Consider the following 19,577-nt stretch of genomic DNA (forward strand, 5'->3'; position numbering starts at 1 on the left):
GATGGTGCAGACTCTACTCAGCGGAGTTTGTTAGATTTCGTTTCTGACAAACTTCAATCCAAAGGGACGACAAATGTGCACTGTGAAAAGCATTTTCATGGTTTGTGTGGAGAATAGACTCTGACTGATCTCTGGGATTCCACTCACGTCACGGCTAAAAGGTAGAAAAATGCACAGCAGACTTGATAAGTGGCAATCTTTACTTGACAGTAGTTTTCACAACAGCTCGCAGAAATGTTCACAACCTTGTAATCACATTGAGCAAACAGACCATATAAAGTGCTGTGTAACGAACAGACAAAACACAATCTACACTTGAGCACAACGTACAAAAATCATCGTTATCCAATATGTGAATCACATCAGTCAAAATCAATATGTACAAAAAACATACTTGCAAGCAAAGACTTGCTTTGTGTAGCTTGCAAACAGCAGTGTTAGGGCCACATCAGTTTTACCAGTCACATCTGTCACACAAATACAAATATTCATTTCATGATTCATACAGAAAAATTGTGCTTTGATTCCCAATATTAGTGCAAGTGTAATTAAGAATTTAATTAAGACGTGTTTCCCATTGGAATAAGATTGCCGAACCGTGGCAGTGGACAGACAGAGGCTGGCACATTGTAAAAAAAGCCTGTTGGCACAGTAACACACTGCTGCGTTCTCTGAGAGCACTGCACGCCAACATCACTGTAAACACATGGAAATGTGATCGACTCTCAACAAAGATCGGCTTTAGAGTTTAAAATTTGAAGCAGATATTCTCAGACTCCAGCAGCAGCTCAGTTCATACATTAAATATATATTATAAAAATAATGTAATACAATAAAACTCTTTGAAATGTTTCTTTAAATTGATGGAAAAATCCCTGCAGATTCCCTTATGCCCTGTGTCCCCCTGAGGTCAATTCAAAGATGCTGTGTGTGATGTTTGACATCTGTTTTATGACCACTGTAGCCGCTTTGCGTCTTTAAAAAAAGTCTGTAACCTCACTATTTTATTTTGTCAGTTTGAGACGGTTCACCACGCTGACACATCTGTCCAGGAGTGCACCATGTGTCTTTGTTTTGTCAAGCGATGCCACAGTTGTGCCTGCAGTCTTTTAAAGCTGTAGCTCACATGTGCCGTCCTCTCAGGGGTATTTCATCTGTGCTCGGGGGATATGGTTCATCATTAAGTGGTCGCTGGAACTAGAGACATAAAGAGCGGTCAATGACAGGTCAGCGCAGTCAAATGAATCAGTCATGTGGTTCTTCAACAACACATGGATATGTGTGTAAATAGATCTAGTAGAAATAGTTGTTTGTTTGTGCTACTCACTCATAGACATCAGAGTACTTCATTCTTCTGTAGTACTTGGCTAGTTTGATGGAAAAGATGATGCTGGGGATGAAGAAGATCATGCACCAGCCCAGACTGAACCAGAACGCATTCTAGAAAGAGAGACAGCATGGGTGAATTTTTTAATTTTGCCAAACATAATGTGTCATTTCTCAAGCTTCAGAGTATTTGTCAATCAGTTAGTGATGATAAAACACAGCTGTAGGTGGAGCTAACACCATCTGATCCTCACCAGAGACTCCACAATGTGCGAGCAGAGGATAATTTCAGCAGAGTCCACAGCTCCCGCCACGGGTCCGCAGCGGCCCACCTGCTGTGTGATCTGAGGGCAAACACACAGATCAGTAACCACACAAACATTGGACACACACTTCATCTGCTTTGAGTGTGTTCACAGTAACACATCCGAACAAACTTTACCGTGAGGTTGGCCCAGTGTGCATAAACAGTGAAGTAACCCAGCTGACAGTCCAAAAACTTTCTGCTCTCCTGCGGGTCGTGAGACAGAGAGACAGAGAGACAGAGAGTAAATTCCACACATTTTCTCGCTGCTTTACAGTGGGAGGTCATGAGGAATCAGTGGAACGTCTGGCCATCGCGACGTGTGGAATTCTGGGTAAATCCTCTGAAGTGACCCGTAAATAACTGCAGTGGCAGTATGGTATGATGAGGCGAGGCAATTAGTTTATTTATACAGCATATTTCATGCACAGAGGCAAATTAAAGTGCTTTATATAATGTATTAAAACATTATAAGGAACAACAAGGATTGGCCTGGTGATATTCTGTTTCTCTTACTGTCAACAAAAATAAAAACAAAAAAACAAAATCAACGCTGATTCATCTTTCAAAATCGACACATAATTTAACAGTGATTTAAACGTGGTGTATGACATCGATTCAACAGTGAATACATATTAGAATGCCAGCAGGGTAGGCTAAAACCAAACTACAGTACAGTCACATGATATCATGTCACCACCACAACAAGACTGTGGTCAGTGTGATGACATTCTGTAGTCTCTTTCAGCCACTTGTTATTCATTTTCTGTAACTGCTTATCCTGTTGGAGGTTGCGGGGCTGGAGCCTATCCCAGCTGACATTGGGTGAGAGGTGGGGTACAACCTGGACAGGTCACCAGACTATCACAGAGCTGACACATAGAGACAGACAACCATTCACGCTCACATTCAAAGTCACCAATTAACCTGCATGTCTTTGGACTGTGGGAGGAAGCCGGAGTACCTGGAGAAAACCCACAATGACATGGGGCGAACATGCAAACTCCACCACCCTGGGCTTGAACCAGGAACCCTCATACTGTGAGACAACAATGCTAACCACTGCCCCACCGTGCCGCCCTAGCCAATTGTTAGCAACCGTTATTTTAAGACACATGAAAGCTTCAAAATTCACAGTGGGGTGACGTATTTTATGTCCCTCAAGCATGTGTTAACCACAGATCTTACTTCAGACATCTAACCAAAAATCCATTGAAAAAACCCACATACTAAAACATCGTTAGTTTGGGTTGCTTCATGCGATTTGTTGACATTAAAGAAGTACAGAATAACTCCAGCCTTATCCTTTAAAGAGTGATAGCGGTTATGCGGGTCAAGATTTAAGTGCAAGATGGATAATTAAAGCGTTTTAGTTTCAGTCAAAGACAGTGGATTTACTTGGATTCACTACTTGGAGTTTGTTTGTTACTGCTCTGAGGTGCATAGTAAGCAAGTGCAGTTTGTCCATGTTTAGTTTGGACCCTGAGGACGGTCGGAGGGTTCGCCGAGAGGGCTCACATGGTAGAAGACAGTCAGATATGTGTTAGTACTTAAAACCCTGTGGAACTTTTCACAGCAGACATTTCAGGAAAAGCACAGGTGTGAATAATGAAATTAATGATGGCTGGATTCCATTTAGCTGCTTTGATTTAAGGTTTCTGGTATTGTGCGTTGCTGGCACGTGAACACTTGAATAGAATAGAGCCATCATTAGTGTTATTAGTAACACATGTGCTTTTTCCATGATAACATGCCACAATGTCTGCTGTGAGAGAAGCCTACTTTATGACACACTTAAAATGTTTTCATTTTTTGTTACAGTTCTACCACGAATGTTTCCATGACACAAAATGTCATCCTGGACCTCACCTTAGATGAGCTAGGAATTAGTTCCTAATAATCATAACTACAATTTGAGACAAATATGATCGGACTCTGAATTAAATGAATGCACAGTGAAACCAACAAGCACATTGTTTCAACCACACGCCGCACACCTCCCCATCAGCCCCTGTGGCTAAATGACTGACCGACCACAGGCACTAGACCACATGGAGCACTTTTTCCTCTGACTCATGTGACTCGTGGCTCTACTCACGGTCTTGACGATCTGTGTCGTATTTGTGTTGAGGAAGTCTTGTGCTGCTCCCACGTTGCTCAGCACCTCCCCCACTGTTCCCTGGAAAAGAGAAGAGAAGCCAGGGAGGAGAGAATGAGCCACAAAGAGAGGAAGAGTGGCCTTTATTCTCAGGCAGTTTCAGGTAATAATCAGCGCACTCACATTGATCTTTTCCGCACTGGCCACAAGGCTCTGGATGGTCAAGTTCACATTTTCCTGAAAGGAGTAGAAGTGTGTGTTTAAATTCAGATTGATGGCCTACATGGGAAAAAAGGAAAACCAGAATGAAAAGATTAGAAAAGCCGAGATAGAGCCGGCTACTCACCAGTTGTGGGATGAAAGTTGTTTCTATGTCGGCCTGGATCAGTCTCAGATTCCTTGCTTCCTTTTGGAGCTCATTTTTAGTATCAGCATTTGTCTAGACACAAGCAAATGGCTGGTTAGGATAAAGAACACAAGCATCAGAAAAAATGGTATTCAGCCTGGAATCATGTGACGTGTCTGTAGTGCAGAAAAGAGTAAAATATCAGCGGGCCCTTATGTGTAATGTCTCGTGACTCACTTGAAGGGTAGCGAGCTCATCGAGTTTATCTGCGGTTGTGTTCAGATTGATGCTGGAAACGTTGTTAATCTGAGAGGGACAAGGAAGAGACACTGGATCACAGCTACATATGACAGTAATATACACAATGATACACACAAGCCCATGAGTGATACAGTGATACCTACCTGCTGCGTGACAGCAGTGGAATCAAAATTTGCAGTTGTGTCGGAGAAGCTCTTGAGTTGGTTTTTAACTTCAGGGCTCAGGAGAGTGATGGTGGACAGAGTGATGTCTGTGTTCTCAAAGCGCTCCCGGATCTCCTCCGTGTACTGTGGGTGAATTTCAACATATGTTTGATAAAGTTTTTGTAGATTTAAACATGATTTATTTGGAACTGTTGAAAAAGGACTTTCAGCAAACTCACTTTAGACACATTGAGCACGTCGTCAAGGTTTACGAGCTCATACAGGTGGAGTGTTGTCCACAGAGGCTGGTTTGCCTCACAGTCTCTGGAAACATTAACATCAAGTCAGACTTATCTGTACAGCACCTAGTCACATTTTATAATAACTCAGCCACAAATATCTTCACAAATGCAGAAAAAAACCTTTAAACTTAAACATCTTATTCTTATTAGAGAATCTGAACCTTTTTTAAGTGCAAGGGATGAGCGAGCACAACATTATCTGTATCTGTGTCTGTATCTGTACTTGGAATGGGCGGGGTTTATGCCAGACGTGGGTGGGGTTAAATCCAAAACTGGGTTGGGCCTAATCCGAAGTTGTTGTTTAAGCCTGAAATTTATATGGATTGATCAGAAGTTGCAATATTTATCACCTATGAGAAAAGTATTAACAGAACAGCCTCAGAATTGAGCTTAAGATCATTTTACTGATATTCGCAAGCGGCCTGACTCACACATAAGTAGAATAAGTGTCCTTGCCACAACCATACCAAATAAAATGGCCTTTATACTTGTTTGTTAAAGATAAAACATTCATGATACGTAAGAGGGTGACTCGTGGATTAGGTTTCCAGTTCCTTTCAAAGGCTTTAGTGAAACATTCAAATACACTTGTCCAATAAGTAAACAATTTCTGACATGTCCAAAGAGAATGTGTTAATGTCCCAACTGCCTCTTTATACCTGTTACAGAGGGGACATTTCTTATGCAATCTGTCCTGGGAGTCATATCGCCAATGTACTGCTTTAAATATGTCAGATTGTGTCGAGAGTTAATTGAACATTTGTACACACTTTCAAGACTCTCCTCTCAAATCTCATTGTCCATCTCAGATTAGGTAATGTGAAAACACCCGGGGGCCAGCTGCTTCTCGTATCATTGGGGCTATTAAAAAAAATCACAGACAAATGAGATCTTTCACTGGAAAAAAAAAAAAAAAAAAAAGTAAAACTTTCCACTGCTTTTGCTGTTGACTTGACACTTTTTTGCTATGGCCGTGTCTGTTACCTAGCTGCTAGGTAACCATTCGTCTGTTTACCGTCTGTTTATGGAAACACATCAGTTCCGCCTGTGTTTTTCCAACTTGGTGCATATCTACAAACTGTATAAAAGTCCTGCCATTGTTAAGTGAGCAGAAAAAATGCAAATTGAACTTGCCTGATTTACCAGTATTGTGAGTCAGGCCAGATGTACTATATTTTGAAAGACAAACCATTTTAATTCGGTCTGCGGGCCACTACCAGCCCCAAGGCAGGACCTAACACATGCCTGGTCTAATCTCTTTTTAATACTCCCAAGAGTTATGTGAACAAATTTTGTCAAAATTACAGTTGTTCTCACGAAATCTTGGATTTGAAAGTCCTTGAAAAAGTTGGAGGCTGGGGTATTATTTGCTCTCTGAAGCTGTTTAAACAAGCTATGTCACTTATGTCTTTGATGCACTACTTAATTACAATTTATGGTGCTTTATGAACTTTAGACCCCTAAAGAAAAATAATGCAAAGACCTAAAATAAAAACAAGTATTTAATTTTCTGGTAAATGAAACTAAACTACACAGAGACATGTTCCTGTGTGAGAGGTCCATTTGCATCTTGTACCTGTAGATATCAGAGATATTGATGTTGCTTTTCAATCCCAAACTTGGACCAATCTCCAACCCTGGAATTAAACCTGGAGTATCAATAAACTGTGGAGAGAGGACGCAATAAAATTAACACAAAGATATCTCACACAGCATCCACAGCATGGTAGATATTGGTGTGTGCAAGTGTATGGTTTTTCTTTTACCTTTAGGAGTTCTCCGTTGCTCCAGGGCCGACAGAGCAGAGTGTAAATGTTCCCACCCAGCAAAAACAGCAGCAGCACCACTATCATGAACAGCCAGGAGAAGAGGAAGCTGAAACCTGCACCCCTGCAACCACATCCAGATCAGAGGTCAAATGCAGAGTTCAGGAGGTGAAACAGTTTGAAAAGTTTGATGTTTCCAGTCTGGATAAGAGCATCAGCTATGTGACTTAAAATGAACACTCACATCATGAGGAACGTGCCGCCACAATCCGCCGTGCAGGAGCGCTTTGTGGGATCTGCTTTAGGTGCCAGACCCACAGGGCCCAGCACCAGACCCATGAGGTTACACACCACCACCAGGAGGACCACGAGGCACAGGGCCAGACACACTGCCCATCTGGAGAAGAATACACACACGATGACTGATTTTTGGGCTTTCTGTTGCATCGATCACATGTGTGTGCACATCCAGGCTTTTTACCTAATATGCTCGACCCACTCGGCCTCTGGTGTGATCTTGTTGATTTCTCTCTGCAACTGGCCCAGAGTGTCCGACACATTGGTCAGGGCAGATAAAGGGATGTCATTGGTAACCTGGGAGATCTGTGTTTTGATGTCACCCAACTGCTGCTTGCTGCCTAAAGGACGCACAAAAAATGTGTTATAAAAAACTGATCTTATTCAAGTAAAAATGTTATGAAACTCATATTTGAAAGAGAAGTGAGTGCCTAAAGTTTGTGACGGTAAATAAGCTTCACTCACTTTGAACTACATCCTTAGTCTCATTGGTCACTCTCTGGGGAATGCTGTCGAAATAGCCCTCTACCTAAAAAGAGGACAAGCAGTGCGTTCATTTTTATAATATCACATAAATAGCTTTGAAATTTAGTGTAGAAGTTGAATTTCTTTCTGTCAAGTTAACAAGGCAGGCATTATATTATCAGTCACTGACCTCCTTGATTTTGGATTTGAGATCCACTTTGTTGACTTCATCCACTGCAGACTGGAACTCATTCAAACTGGGAATCTGTGGAGAACAACCAGAGGCGCAAACATGAAACCACTGTGACCAGCATCACATGTGATGACGTGTTATACTTCATGCTAACAGAAGGGGGCGGCAGAGTTAAGCAAAATAGACCAACAGGCCAATATGAAATGGGCTGATACCAAAAAATAATAAATGATATCTCTGTTTTGTGTCAGTGTATTATTCTTGTTGTCATGAAGGAAATTATGTATGATGCTGTACATTTCTTTAAATGCTGATGAGGAGGTGAGACGAGAGGAGGAGAGAGGAGACAAGGAAAGGAGATGAGATGAAAAGAGATGAGAAAAAAGAAGAGACAAGATGTTAAAAGAGGAAAGAGGGGAGAGGAACAGAAATGAGAAGAGATAAATGGAGAAAAGAGGAAGAAAGGGAGAGAGGGGCAGGGATAACAGGAGAAAGAAGGAGAGGTTGAGAGAGGAAAAGAGGAGAGGAAGAGAGGGGAGAGAAAAGGAGAGGATAAGAGGAGACGAGACATAGGACAGAAGCAGAAACAAGAGGAGATAAAAGGAGAGGAGAGAGAAAAGGAGGGGACAAGAGAAGATGAGAGGAGTATAGAGAAGAGGAGAGAAAAGGAAACGAGTCAAGAAGAAAGGAAAGAGGAGAGGAGGAGCAGAAATGACAGGAGAAAAAAAGGAGAGGATGAAACAATACAAGAAGAGAGGAAAGGAAAAGAGGCAAGAGAGAGGAAGAGGATAACGGGAGACGAGAGAAGAAAAGAGAGGAAAGAGGAGGAGAGGAGCGGAAATGAATAGCATGAGGAAGAAAACAAGAGGAGCAGAAAAGAGGAGAGAGAGGAGAGGGTAGGAGGAGACATGACGAGAAAATAGGAAAGGAAACAAGACAAAAAGAGGAAAGAGGAGGCGGGAAGTGGAAATGATGAGAAAAGAGGACAAGAGGAGAGGAAAAGAAGAGAGAGAGAAAAGAAGAGGATAAGAGGAGACGAGAAAAGAGGAGAGGAAACAAGACAAGAGGAGAGGAAAGAGGAAGGGAGGAATGACGGGGAAAGAAGAGCATAAGCGAGAAGACAAGACGAGAGGAAAGGAAATAAGGGAAGAGAAAAGGAAAGGACAAGAGGAGACGAGAGGAGAGTGTGCGTGTGTCAGAGATAGAGGAGTGTAGGAGGAATGGAGAAGAACAGATGGGAGGAGGACAAATCAGCTGTTCAGACAAAGCCAAAGATGGGGAGCTATTATCATGTGTCACACTGTCTCAGCCTGCGTCACAGGCGGTTCGATTGCCTAAATGATTCTTCCTGTTGCTTCATGATGACGACTCGTCTAACACCACTGATTACTAGTCTGTGCTCCAGGAAGTTTGTAATCTGAGCAGCCAAACTGAACTCCTCCATTCAAGAAGGAAACATGGGAATATCCCCGACTACGTGTGAGGTTACACAAAATCAGTACTTACAGTGATGGAGGTGTCCAGTGTTAGTTTCTGTAGCTCAGGTTGCAGTATGTCGCAGCCAGCACAGTTTGGGTTGGATAAAGTCTGATTGATGCGATTTTTGACAGCGGTGACGTTGGCCTGGAGGCGGTCTGTGGTGGACTGCAGCTGGGTCAAAGATGTGTTCAGCTTGCTCAGTTGAAGATTGGTGTTTACAGTCTCTGCTCACACAAATGAAAAACACATGTTTAAAAGGTAATAACCACTCTGAGACTATGACCTTTTCAACGCTACTCGGCCTTAAAATAGAAAGCCATTTAAAGAGCCAAACTAAATAAACGTCCAAATAAAAAGAGCAGCATGAAAGAGAGGAGAGTGATTATTAAGGGAGATTTTATCCAGCTGCTTTTAGTGAGAGTCTAAGACTGCACGACACCGGTAAGTGATGCATCAGCACTTAATCTGTCTTCTTGGAAAAAGCGGAATTACTGCAGCCCAAAAGAAAATAGATAACTTTATGCAGGCAACCTCCACACGCAATTGCAAAACCCAGTGGATTTGCATTTGTCTTGAATTGATTCATTTGCAGCGCTCTGCTCTGCCCTTCAAAGGCCAAATGCAGCCACTACGTTAACACTGAAACTGAGACAAATGGCTACAGTTTTTTGACTGTCCACCCAAATGTGTTAAAGGTAGAAGAGTGGGAATGTATTTATTACATAGGTATTCATAAAGTAATATTTATGCCTTAAAACCATGACCAATGTTTTGACCTATGACCCCAAAAATGAACTAAAATTGTAGTTACTGCACTCTGCTTTTGTGTTACCTTAAACAGCTGTACAGGTAATGCAAGTCAGTTTGTATTTGTTTTGTTCATAGATGTTAGAATAATAGAAGTAGTAATAGTAGTAATAGAAGTAATAAGAGAAAACCCTCAAGAAATATTTTTCATCGTGTTTGACCTAAACTGAGACTACTTAACATCATTAACGTCATCTTCATCACTGATCTTGCTATGACCAGTGTCAGGTTATCAATTATCTTGACTTGGCATCATCCTCATTCTCACGTTCACCCTTCACCGTGATATGCTTACTGCAATTTTCCTCAGCCCAGTAGAATCCAAAATTTCATAGAACCCAAGGCAGAGCTCTGTTACTATATTTACTGCGGTTTGCCTTGAGTTTTGGTTGGATTTTGTTATTACTGCAATGTTTGCACCCTACTTTCTCGAGAACAGAATAAGATTGAACCACAAAATTTTGTCACAAGTTAGAGCAGATATCTAAAGGTTTAAATCAGTCATAACTCAATTTTGACTAAATAGTAGTGACTGCAGTGTTATAAGTGTGCATGATTAAAAAAACTGACTAATCAAGACTGGAAGTTTATTCTTCTTAACTTGCAAAAAAAAGATCTACCATGACATTTATAATTACTTTGGTACTACTTTGGTAATTATGTAGGGCTGCCCCCTAATGGTCAACCAAATTAGTTAGTTGACCAGAAAGGTCATTAGTTGACAAGAATTCATTGGTCACTTAGTCGCAGAAAAAAAACTATTTGGAGCTGCACCTTGTCAGATTAAATCAAAACCTATACGACTGGACCATGTGGGAAGTTAATTTGAAAGGACAGACACAGGAAGAGGCCACACTCAGCAGTCAGACAGGAGTCACATTACAAACCAATCACGGCTGACAGATATCTTTCTCTTCTTCCGTAAATATTCAGTCTGATAAATACGGAAAAGTTGATCATGTTTGCGCAGGTTTACCCAGAGCTTTACACCTGTCATACAGACGATAGGCCTGCACACTTATAAACAGCTCCTGGAAGAAGATCAGCTCTGCACCCAGGATTTCAGGTAAATAGGTTATACGCGCTCTGAGAGTAGCACCCAGCGCCTAACTTCGCGTTTTCTAGGAGATTAAAGACGCGAGCCCTAATTTCCAGGGCTGGTACCTGTGGTTATTCCACAGGCTAGTTAATAACATGTCGGGCAGGAAATCCAAAGTGTGGGATCATTTTGAGAAGGTGAAGGACAAACCCAAGGTGATATGTAAACTCATCTTCACTGGTCGACTACAAACATGACGTATCATCTGAAACATGTCAGTAGCTACATGCCCATTAGCCACTTAGCATAATCATTACTGCTTTGCCGACAGCATCATTCACAGGCGGCTCGCTCAGTGTGTGACGTGCACTTGTAGACAAAATATAGGCCTATATTAATGAAGGTTTATTGGTACGGTAAACCATTGTGTTGCCCCGCCCAAAATATAAAGTTAGATAATTAAATTAATATGGTAAACATGCAGGCGACTAGTCCACTAATGGCTCTAAATGACAACTGTTGATCAACTCGGAAAATTCTGAGTCAGGGGCAGCCCTAGTATTTTGCTTATGATACAAGTTTAAATGATTTTCTTATTTTGATGTAGGCTTTCTGTAGCCAAAGCATTGTCTTATACTCAGCATTAAAGAACTCAAATTGGGGAAAAATGTGATCAGGACATTAACTGAGCTCTTTGACTTTCCAACAAGATGTGAATAAGAGTCACACAAACAAAGACTCTGGTTTGTGGCCAGTAAACCCGAGCAGTAATCCACCCACTGGGACGGGGATCGCTGATATTATTTCTGTGCTCGTATGTTTCTGTACAGTATATTGCTTTTTTGTCGTTATGTAGCTTTATAACTGCATAACACTCATCCACAAAGAAGAAACCTGTCATTAAAGACTTAATTCAAGCTTCATCGAGCCTGTCAGTGTCAGGGTAGGAAGTGAAATACACAAAGCACCCAGCCTACATGATTACTGATCTGCTGTCAGATATGCACACAAGCATTTACATGCTCAGACTGAGACAGGACAGAGCATGCATACACAGCGTACCTTGGTCCAGCAGTCTGACTGAGAGCAGAGCTGGATCCAGGGTTCCTCTGAAGCGTTCCTTGATTTCTGCTCCCAGCTGAGGTCCAATGGCTAATTTGTACAGACAAACAGGTGTGAGATGGTTAAGCACATGTTGAGAACCAGACGGTTAGAGGGAACAAAAGTGCTTCCTCTATTTTTATATTATTATATTCACGTTCTTACCATCTAGGTTTCTGGTAACCTCCTGTATCGTTCTGTAACTTTCATTTACCACGTGGTCGATTTGCTGGAGGCAGGCAGAGGGAAAACAAACAAAGCATGCACATAAGATATGGGTTCAAATAGAACATACGTCAAACGGCTTATAGCATGAGCTAATCGTACCTGGCAGCTCTTTGCAAATGAAGAACAAACAGAGCTCTACCCTGCCTTTGCCTCCAACCTGTTTCCCAGTCTCTTGTATCTTGAGATAAGTATATTGACACTGTAGAGTGCAGGGCTGGTCCTTAATCAGTGGACTGACTGGAGAATTTGGGGGTCTGTTTGGTTCTCACACAAAAGCTGTGGACTCACCGCACATTGATGCGGGACTTAATGTGACTAATCTTCAGACACTAATTAGTAAACCAGTGCTGATAAACGCTGCCACATTGCGGCCCCGGAGCTCTGACCCTTGTATATTTACACCCTCATAACATGCAGTCCAGTCAGCAAGAGGTTTTGTCTTACCTGAGGCACCGCTGTGAGGAAGGAGTTGATGTTGTCTATAGTTTTGTCAAGCTCCACTTTACTCTGGTCCACGCTCCCTTTGATGGCTTCGTTACTTTTGAACATGCAAATGTTCCCAGCGCTACAAACACACACACACACACACACACACACACACACACACACACACACACACACACACACACAAACACACACACAAACACACACACACACACACACAATTAAATTTGTGTCATGAATATAATCCAAGGGAGACACACACAGGCAGTGAGGCATGCACATTCAAGCTGTCTTTATTCGATGCTAATTTCAGATAATGCATCATTATGCTGTTCAAAAAGCACATGAGCGCACACACACACACTCACAGGATAATGACTGTGGTGACGAACGCAGTCCAGTAGAGAGTTCTTCTGCGACAGTGAATGGAGGGCGTCTGCTTCTGGTACATCTTCCCACCACAGTTGCCACAGCAGCGACAGCATGCCAAGAAGAAGCCAACTATGGGCATCAGGACGATGTAGAGGACCCCAATGGCTGCGCACACCAGGAAACCCACTTGATACACTAGGGCCTGAACACATATGCAGACACATAGATGCAGATAAATGGCATGATGCAAAAATGTTGTGAAGAAGGAAGAACAGCTGCAGATTTGTGGTCTGTCGTGACGTCAAGCACTGTGAGACACCACCAGACAGTAGTTTGGCGTTACTGTGGTTATAGTCAACCATCTTTGTGGATGAAAGAGTCTCAGTAACTTCAGTCGACAGAGTAAATACACACAGGGCTGCTTTAACATTAAACACTCTCAGATTACCAGCTTGAGGGGCTCTGCGGAGGGTGTGCCTGTTTTTTTCCCACACATATAGCAGTTCATAACAATGTCCTATAACTCGTGTACACTTACTTCTTTGTGGATTTCTTGATCTAACTGCTGTTGCTCCAACTCCTTGACTATTCTCAGGATCAGATCTAAAAAGAAATCAGATAGAGGGTAAATGTGACTTAGTGTTTATGCTTCAGAAGACATAGAGGCCAGTGATAGCTATTGACTGTTCCTCTCTGCCAGTCTCTGTCCCAGTTACGCATATACAAAGGCTTGGCAGAGGGGACAATGCGTCCTGTGCTCCATACAAACATTTTAATCTCTCACATTGTAAAAGCGGAAATCTGACACCTCCATCTCATGGTTACTAGGAAACCAGTACAGCTTTCAAGACAGATAAGATGTTAACACACACACAAAAACACACAATGCAGACCCTTTGGTTTATGGTCCCACTGAACCCTGTTATTGTGGATATTATTCACCAAACACAAGTAACTGAGAAGACATGTTGTTCAGGTGCTCTTCACAAGAGCTATTTGTGTAGTTCCCACCATCTGTCTGGATCACATCAGAGTGTAGTCTGGCGTAAACGTCCCGGAAATTTGAATTCTACCTCATTGCTTTGTATTTCTGCTTTGTATAACCTGCTGCTTTACTTCATATGTCTTACATTAATATGACTTTAATATTAAGCCTGTGTTTTGACCACCTGCCTTGGGGAAGGAGGCCACAGAGTAAAAGCATTTATTATTTCCTTGCTAACATTTATAACCTCAGGCTTGGTAGCTTACAATAGAGCAGAAACTCCCAGTCTATGATAAGTCATTAAGCTATTTACTTTATAGAGCAATGACAGACAGTGTGTTTGACCAACTGTTGACACACATCACACATCAGATCACGAGGAACGATTTAAAGTGAAACTGCCAATGTCTTTATGCATCATTAAGTGGATACTGGTTGAAATCCACTCACAATATCAATATCCAACATGATGATCACTGCTAACAATGATTTTGAACTGGGCAAAGGTTGTTCAACATGTTTTTGTACCCATTTGTTCCCCTTTTTTAAATCAATACCCAGCAGGAAGTGAGAATTTATAGAGCAATTACGGCACGTCACATGGGGCAGACAAAGGACCACAGGTGTGTCACATGTCTGAGTCAGGGGAAACATCAGACTAAAAACATCCAACCAGGATACTGAGGTTAAAGATTGACCAGACAAAATACAAGAATTTCCATTAAATTACTCATTAACAAATCCTGACATCTCTCTGTATGGGCATTATTAGCTTTAGAGGAGGTGAGAGGGTTAAGTGCGTCCCCTTGTCTGTGTAGGGAAATTTTGCCCAGTGCCAGCATGAAAGAATTTTAGTGTCATTTGCATTACACATGGTTGCTATGTGAGCTGAAGCCAGGTCAAAGTTTTAAAGGGACAGTTCACCCCAAAATCAAAAATACATACTGTTCCTCTTACATGTAGAGCTGTTTATCAATCTAGTTTGTTTTGGTTTAAGTTGCCCAGTGTTGGAGATATCGGCCGTAGAGATGTCTGCCTTCTCTTAAATATAATGGATGTAGATGGCACTGGGCCCGTGGTGCTCAAAGTGTCAAAAAAATACATTTTAGATACTCAACAGCAATGTCTCTTTCTAGAAACCTTGACCTACTTACTCAAAATAATCCACAGACCTTGTTGTGAGCAGTTTCATGAAGGAACTATTTTCTCTTTATCGAACTACACCCACCAACTGCCAACCACCATACATCACTGGGGTGCATCTCTAGCTCACCTAGAACCACTGAGCTAGCTAACAACACAGCTCAGCCAAGAAGGACACCATTAATCTTTACATGATGCACAGTTACCATTCTCTGAACCCACTGGCTGTATTCGGTGGCTGACTTCTGGCAGACGGCGATACAGCCTCTGGGGGAAGACCCCCTGATTTGGCATTCCGGTTTGATTTGGGCAGAGGAGGCGAATTTCCGTTTCCGACTTCCATTTATATATAAGTAAATATGCTGAACCATTGCGATGGATTCAGAGTTTGCAGTGACGCCAATTGTGTTCAGCCTCGTTAGTTCACCGCACGGACCGTTTAACCTGGCAACAACTGTAGCCGGCTCAAACGTGGTTGGTCAATATGACGCGGACTACAAGCAGCCTACAACCAGGGCTGTTTCAAGACTTTCTGGGGGCCCTAAGCAAGAGGCAACTGACACATCACACCTGTGTGCTTGCACGGCTCGGCTGTTCAGGTATTTCTGGGCAGTCATGAAATCAACAAAGAGGAAATTATTGGACCTGGAGCCGGACTTCTCTGTCGCCAGTAAGCCTTATCTTCTGGCGTATTTGACAGGAATACGGCGTCTGTGACCCCCGTTCAACCCACAACTGGCAGGATTTGTCTTTAGTTTCTGCTGCTGGTTGAAATCTGTACTTGCATAGCGTGCTGAATTATTTGTTTTGTTTGCGCAAGAGGGTGAGTGTCCATGCACAATGGAGCATGGACACTCACCCTCTAGTCCATTCAGGCTATCAATCATGCAATTGGACTTTGAACTTATCCCACAGTAGTGGTACCATGAGGTACCGTAGTACTACAGTACTCCAACAATGCTAGAGCGGGTGGCAACCAATCATGCAGGACGTGGTCTCAATTTGCGTGACGCATGAAAAGAGACAGAAATGCTGTGCAGTCCCGCACAATGCAGGACGTCTGGTCACCCTACTTAGCCACTCGCCAGCAGCAGCTAGTAGGGGGCCCCATTAGGGGGGATTCCAATGTGTTGTCGTTGTTGCAGTGTCTATAGCAGTTCCATCATATTGTCATTGATATGGACCAATGTCAGTCGTCTCTGGGGGCCCCCTTCCAGCTCGGGGCCCTAGGCAATTGCCTAGTTTGCCTGTCTGGTTGTGACGGCCCTGCCTACAACTGGAAACCAGGGCTCTTCCACTCTTCTCAAGATCTCCGGGGTTTGCCTACAGACTCTACATTCAGTGAATGTAGAGTCTGTATAGAGACTACATAGTTACAAGCATGAGCCTCTTGCCCATGAGTAGATGCACGCTTCCTTCTGTGCATTGATTCGGTTGGCGGGTGTAGTTTGGCAGAAAGAAAATAGTTCCTACACGAAACTGCTCACAGCAAGGTCTGTGGATTATCTTGAGTAACCAGGTCATGATATTTGGAAAAATATCATGGTTTACAAATGTGGGTTTTTTTGGCACTTTAAGCACCACAAGCCGAGTGCCATCTTGTTATATTATATTTGAGAGAAGGCAGACATCTCTACGGCCGATATCTTCCAAACTCAACAACTCACACCAAAATAATCAAGACTGATAAATAGCACTACAGGTGAGAGGAAAAATATGTATTTTTGATTTGGGGGTGAACTGTCCCTTTAATGCTATGCTATGAGTAAGTAGGCAGGGTCCTGTGTATCAGAACATGACAGTATATGTTTTAAATATTCAACATGTTTGACTAGTGAGTAATTGTTATTGTTATTTTGAGTAACTGACCTTTAGGAAAAGGATTCGGCTGGACTGTGTTAAGGAAGGACTGGACCAGAGCTGACATGAAGCCCACAGTGGAGTCTGCTGTGTCTTGGTAGTGGGGCTGGGTGAGGCTGTGTGGGGCCGCTGCCGCTGGGCAGAGAGTCTGGGGTGGGACAGACTGGGCCACACTGAGCCCCAGCATCAACACTCCCAGAGTGGCCCTGAACACTCCAGCGCTGCCCTGCCACCTCCAACCCCTGATGTTCTCACGTAACCCCATGTCTTCAGGTGAAAAGGGCCAGAGAGAATGCGTTTATGGAGTGATCACCTCATGGCATGTGCTCTGTCTTGATGTGCCTGGAAATGAGACAAAAAAGGCTGAATACAATGACACACTCATAGAAGGCAGCGGAATTAGAGATGAAACCCACAGACTGAGTCACGGAGAAAGAGGTCGCAGTGCAGTTTGTTACAAAATGGCAACGGAAAAAAAACTGTTTTGCAGAAGAAACTCAACAATGGCATTTTGTAAATGGGAAATGTAAATGTTAAGCCAACACCTCTTTCATTTCTGGGGGAAAAACTGTGCCCTTTAAGCTTCTATCTCATACTTCTCTACTAAACCAGGGACTTTGGAGTTGGTTGTGAAGCACAGGGGGTGCTGACATTTAAAAGTTACAGGAAAAGTCTTGGGAAAAAATGACACATGACAGGTTATTACAACACAATTCGCTGTGTTCACAGTGTAAACACATGGAAAAGTTGCATCCATTTCAGATACCTGCATCACCTCTGTTTATCCCAACCCATACTTGTCTCTCAGAACAGACAGTTAAACATTCATCAGAACAAGGGGGAAATTATCATCTGCCAAAGCGCCACGTTTCAGTAATCGATTCAGTAATCGTCAACACTCATTACCTGTATGGTTTTTGTAGGTGTAGATCTCTTAAGCAAATACCAGCACAAGGGTAAAGGTCTACACTAACTGAACACATCTACTTCCTCTTATGTTTTAAGCAAGCTGTTGAAATCAGAGAAAACTGTCTTCTTGCTTTGGTTTGTTGTCTTTTTTTTCTTTTTTCTAAGGGCTATTATTAGATAACATGATCGTCTCTTTAGCCTGAGGACATTTACTGTACATACAGCACCACCGGAAACAAACAGTCTGTCCCTCCAGGTCTAAACACTTGTTGGTGTAAGGGTGTGAGTGACAGGGTAAAAAAAGTGACTTCAACATTAAGAGAGGGCAGATAAGGAAGGAATAGAAATGCAGAGGGAAACAAAATATAGACACAGGAAAACAGAATGAGCATTTTTATCTCAGGTCAACTCACCTTCCTCAGTCAGACAGTGAAGGACAGTCCCGTTGCTCTGATCTCCAGTAATTCAGCAAGGTGTGTGTGTGTGTGTGTGTGTGTGTGTGTGACTCTTCCAGTCCTGTAGAAACTGGATACTGCTCCTGCTTTAAAGTTGAAGCTTGCTGTGTGCTTGCCTGGAGAGCGCTGGCACTAAGAGAAGAGGGAGGGAGAGAAGGGACTGGAGGAGGGAGAAAGGGAGGGTCTTAAAGAGAGACACTGAGCGAGTGGGAACTACATGGGAAAATGAAGTGAGAGTTGTGGGAAGGAAGTAAATAAATAGTAGAATTATCTTCCAGCAAATGTTTTTCTAATCCCTACTTTGTAATTCTGGAGTGTGTCAGGGGGAGAAGATGGGAGTTGTCAGCCCTAAGGTGCCAGCAAAAATTGTGCAAAGACATATTTGTTTTCGCTGGCTGAAGGGGTAATTTTAGGTCACCCAGTCATTCCAAATAAATCAGACCACATCTGCAATGGTGTGGTGTCCAAACAAGCAACAACGCAGCCCAGATATGCAGGACAACATAGCTGGGAAGGATACACTTGAGAAAGGGAGTTTTGAGAACACAATATCTGAATGGTGCCAAGAAAAACACAAAAAATATTTCATTATTGAAGGGAATCCTGTTTTCCACATGTTATCACCACTGTCAGAGAGGGAGATTTACAGTATAACTCTGCAGATGAACAAGCCAAGACAAGAATTAAGCTATTGCTCTTCGGGGAGGACTACGCCTACTGTTAAATAACTTGCAGGAGAAAAAGAACCACACTAGGACAAGATGGAGATAGTACTATCACCTACCTATAACCTGCTTCTGCCGAGGAACCACTTTACTCGTTCGTTTCATCACTGTTCATGAAGTCCAGTTTGTCAGTTTGTTTCACCATCTGCATTGCATCATGACACTTCCTGTGTGAAAGTCCTCTGTTGCCCAAATGAGGAAAATATATTTACATGAAAAGGAACACGGTTGTTCAAAAGGCATAAATCTGATTTGCCTTTCAGAACTCTACCAATGCAAATGAAGCAGAGGGAGTGTTGTCTGCGACTCTTGTTTTTCTTAGCAGGTGCACAGTCCATTGCCAATCACTTGTCACTGGTTCACCTCAGTCCAAAGTCATCAATTACAGGCTCATCCTTTAATCTGCTACCAAGAGAGCTCTTACCAAGTGGCTTTGGCATGTGAAGGCTATCAAGGCCTTGCGGTGCTGCCACTCAATGATTCTGTGTTCCTGAAACAGCACCAAACACCTCCTGGTTGGTCTGTTAGT

The 19,577-nt window shown here is 42.6% G+C and overlaps 1 protein-coding gene across 1 annotated transcript; it reads right to left on the reverse strand.

Moving 5' to 3' along the window:
• Window positions 1–182: 182 nt before the first annotated feature.
• Window positions 183–19,224, reverse strand: prom2 (prominin 2). The gene is made up of 25 exons (XM_049600583.1): window positions 19,108–19,224; window positions 18,282–18,483; window positions 16,969–17,301; window positions 13,510–13,574; window positions 12,968–13,173; window positions 12,600–12,720; window positions 12,093–12,156; window positions 11,889–11,978; window positions 9,008–9,204; window positions 7,499–7,573; window positions 7,309–7,372; window positions 7,028–7,184; window positions 6,791–6,943; window positions 6,547–6,670; window positions 6,357–6,445; window positions 4,718–4,802; window positions 4,479–4,622; window positions 4,312–4,380; window positions 4,075–4,167; window positions 3,912–3,965; window positions 3,729–3,809; window positions 1,769–1,837; window positions 1,581–1,670; window positions 1,328–1,440; window positions 183–1,197 (listed from the first exon to the last, which is right to left on the reverse strand). The coding sequence occupies exons 3-25, from the start codon at window positions 17,222–17,224 to the stop codon at window positions 1,140–1,142; spliced, it is 2,517 nt and encodes an 838-aa protein (XP_049456540.1). The 5' UTR covers window positions 17,225–17,301; window positions 18,282–18,483; window positions 19,108–19,224; the 3' UTR covers window positions 183–1,139.
• Between the last annotated feature and the right edge of the window lie 353 nt (window positions 19,225–19,577).

The sequence above is a fragment of the Epinephelus fuscoguttatus genome, linkage group LG16 (assembly GCF_011397635.1).
Source record: "Epinephelus fuscoguttatus linkage group LG16, E.fuscoguttatus.final_Chr_v1".
In the NCBI taxonomy this organism is placed as follows: domain Eukaryota; kingdom Metazoa; phylum Chordata; class Actinopteri; order Perciformes; family Serranidae; genus Epinephelus; species Epinephelus fuscoguttatus.

What these genes read in the sequence shown, in the direction of transcription:
- prom2 (XM_049600583.1), bottom strand. Translation starts at nt 17,224, where the DNA reads ATGGGGTTACGTGAGAACATCAGGGGTTGGAGGTGGCAGGGCAGCGCT. An exon ending in GTCACCACAGTCATTATCCT is followed by an intron (nt 12,721 to 12,967) that starts GTGAGTGTGTGT and finishes GTGTGTTTGTAG; the next exon opens with CGCTGGGAACATTTGCATGT. An exon ending in CACACTGGGCCAACCTCACG is followed by an intron (nt 1,671 to 1,768) that starts GTAAAGTTTGTT and finishes GTTTGCCCTCAG; the next exon opens with ATCACACAGCAGGTGGGCCG.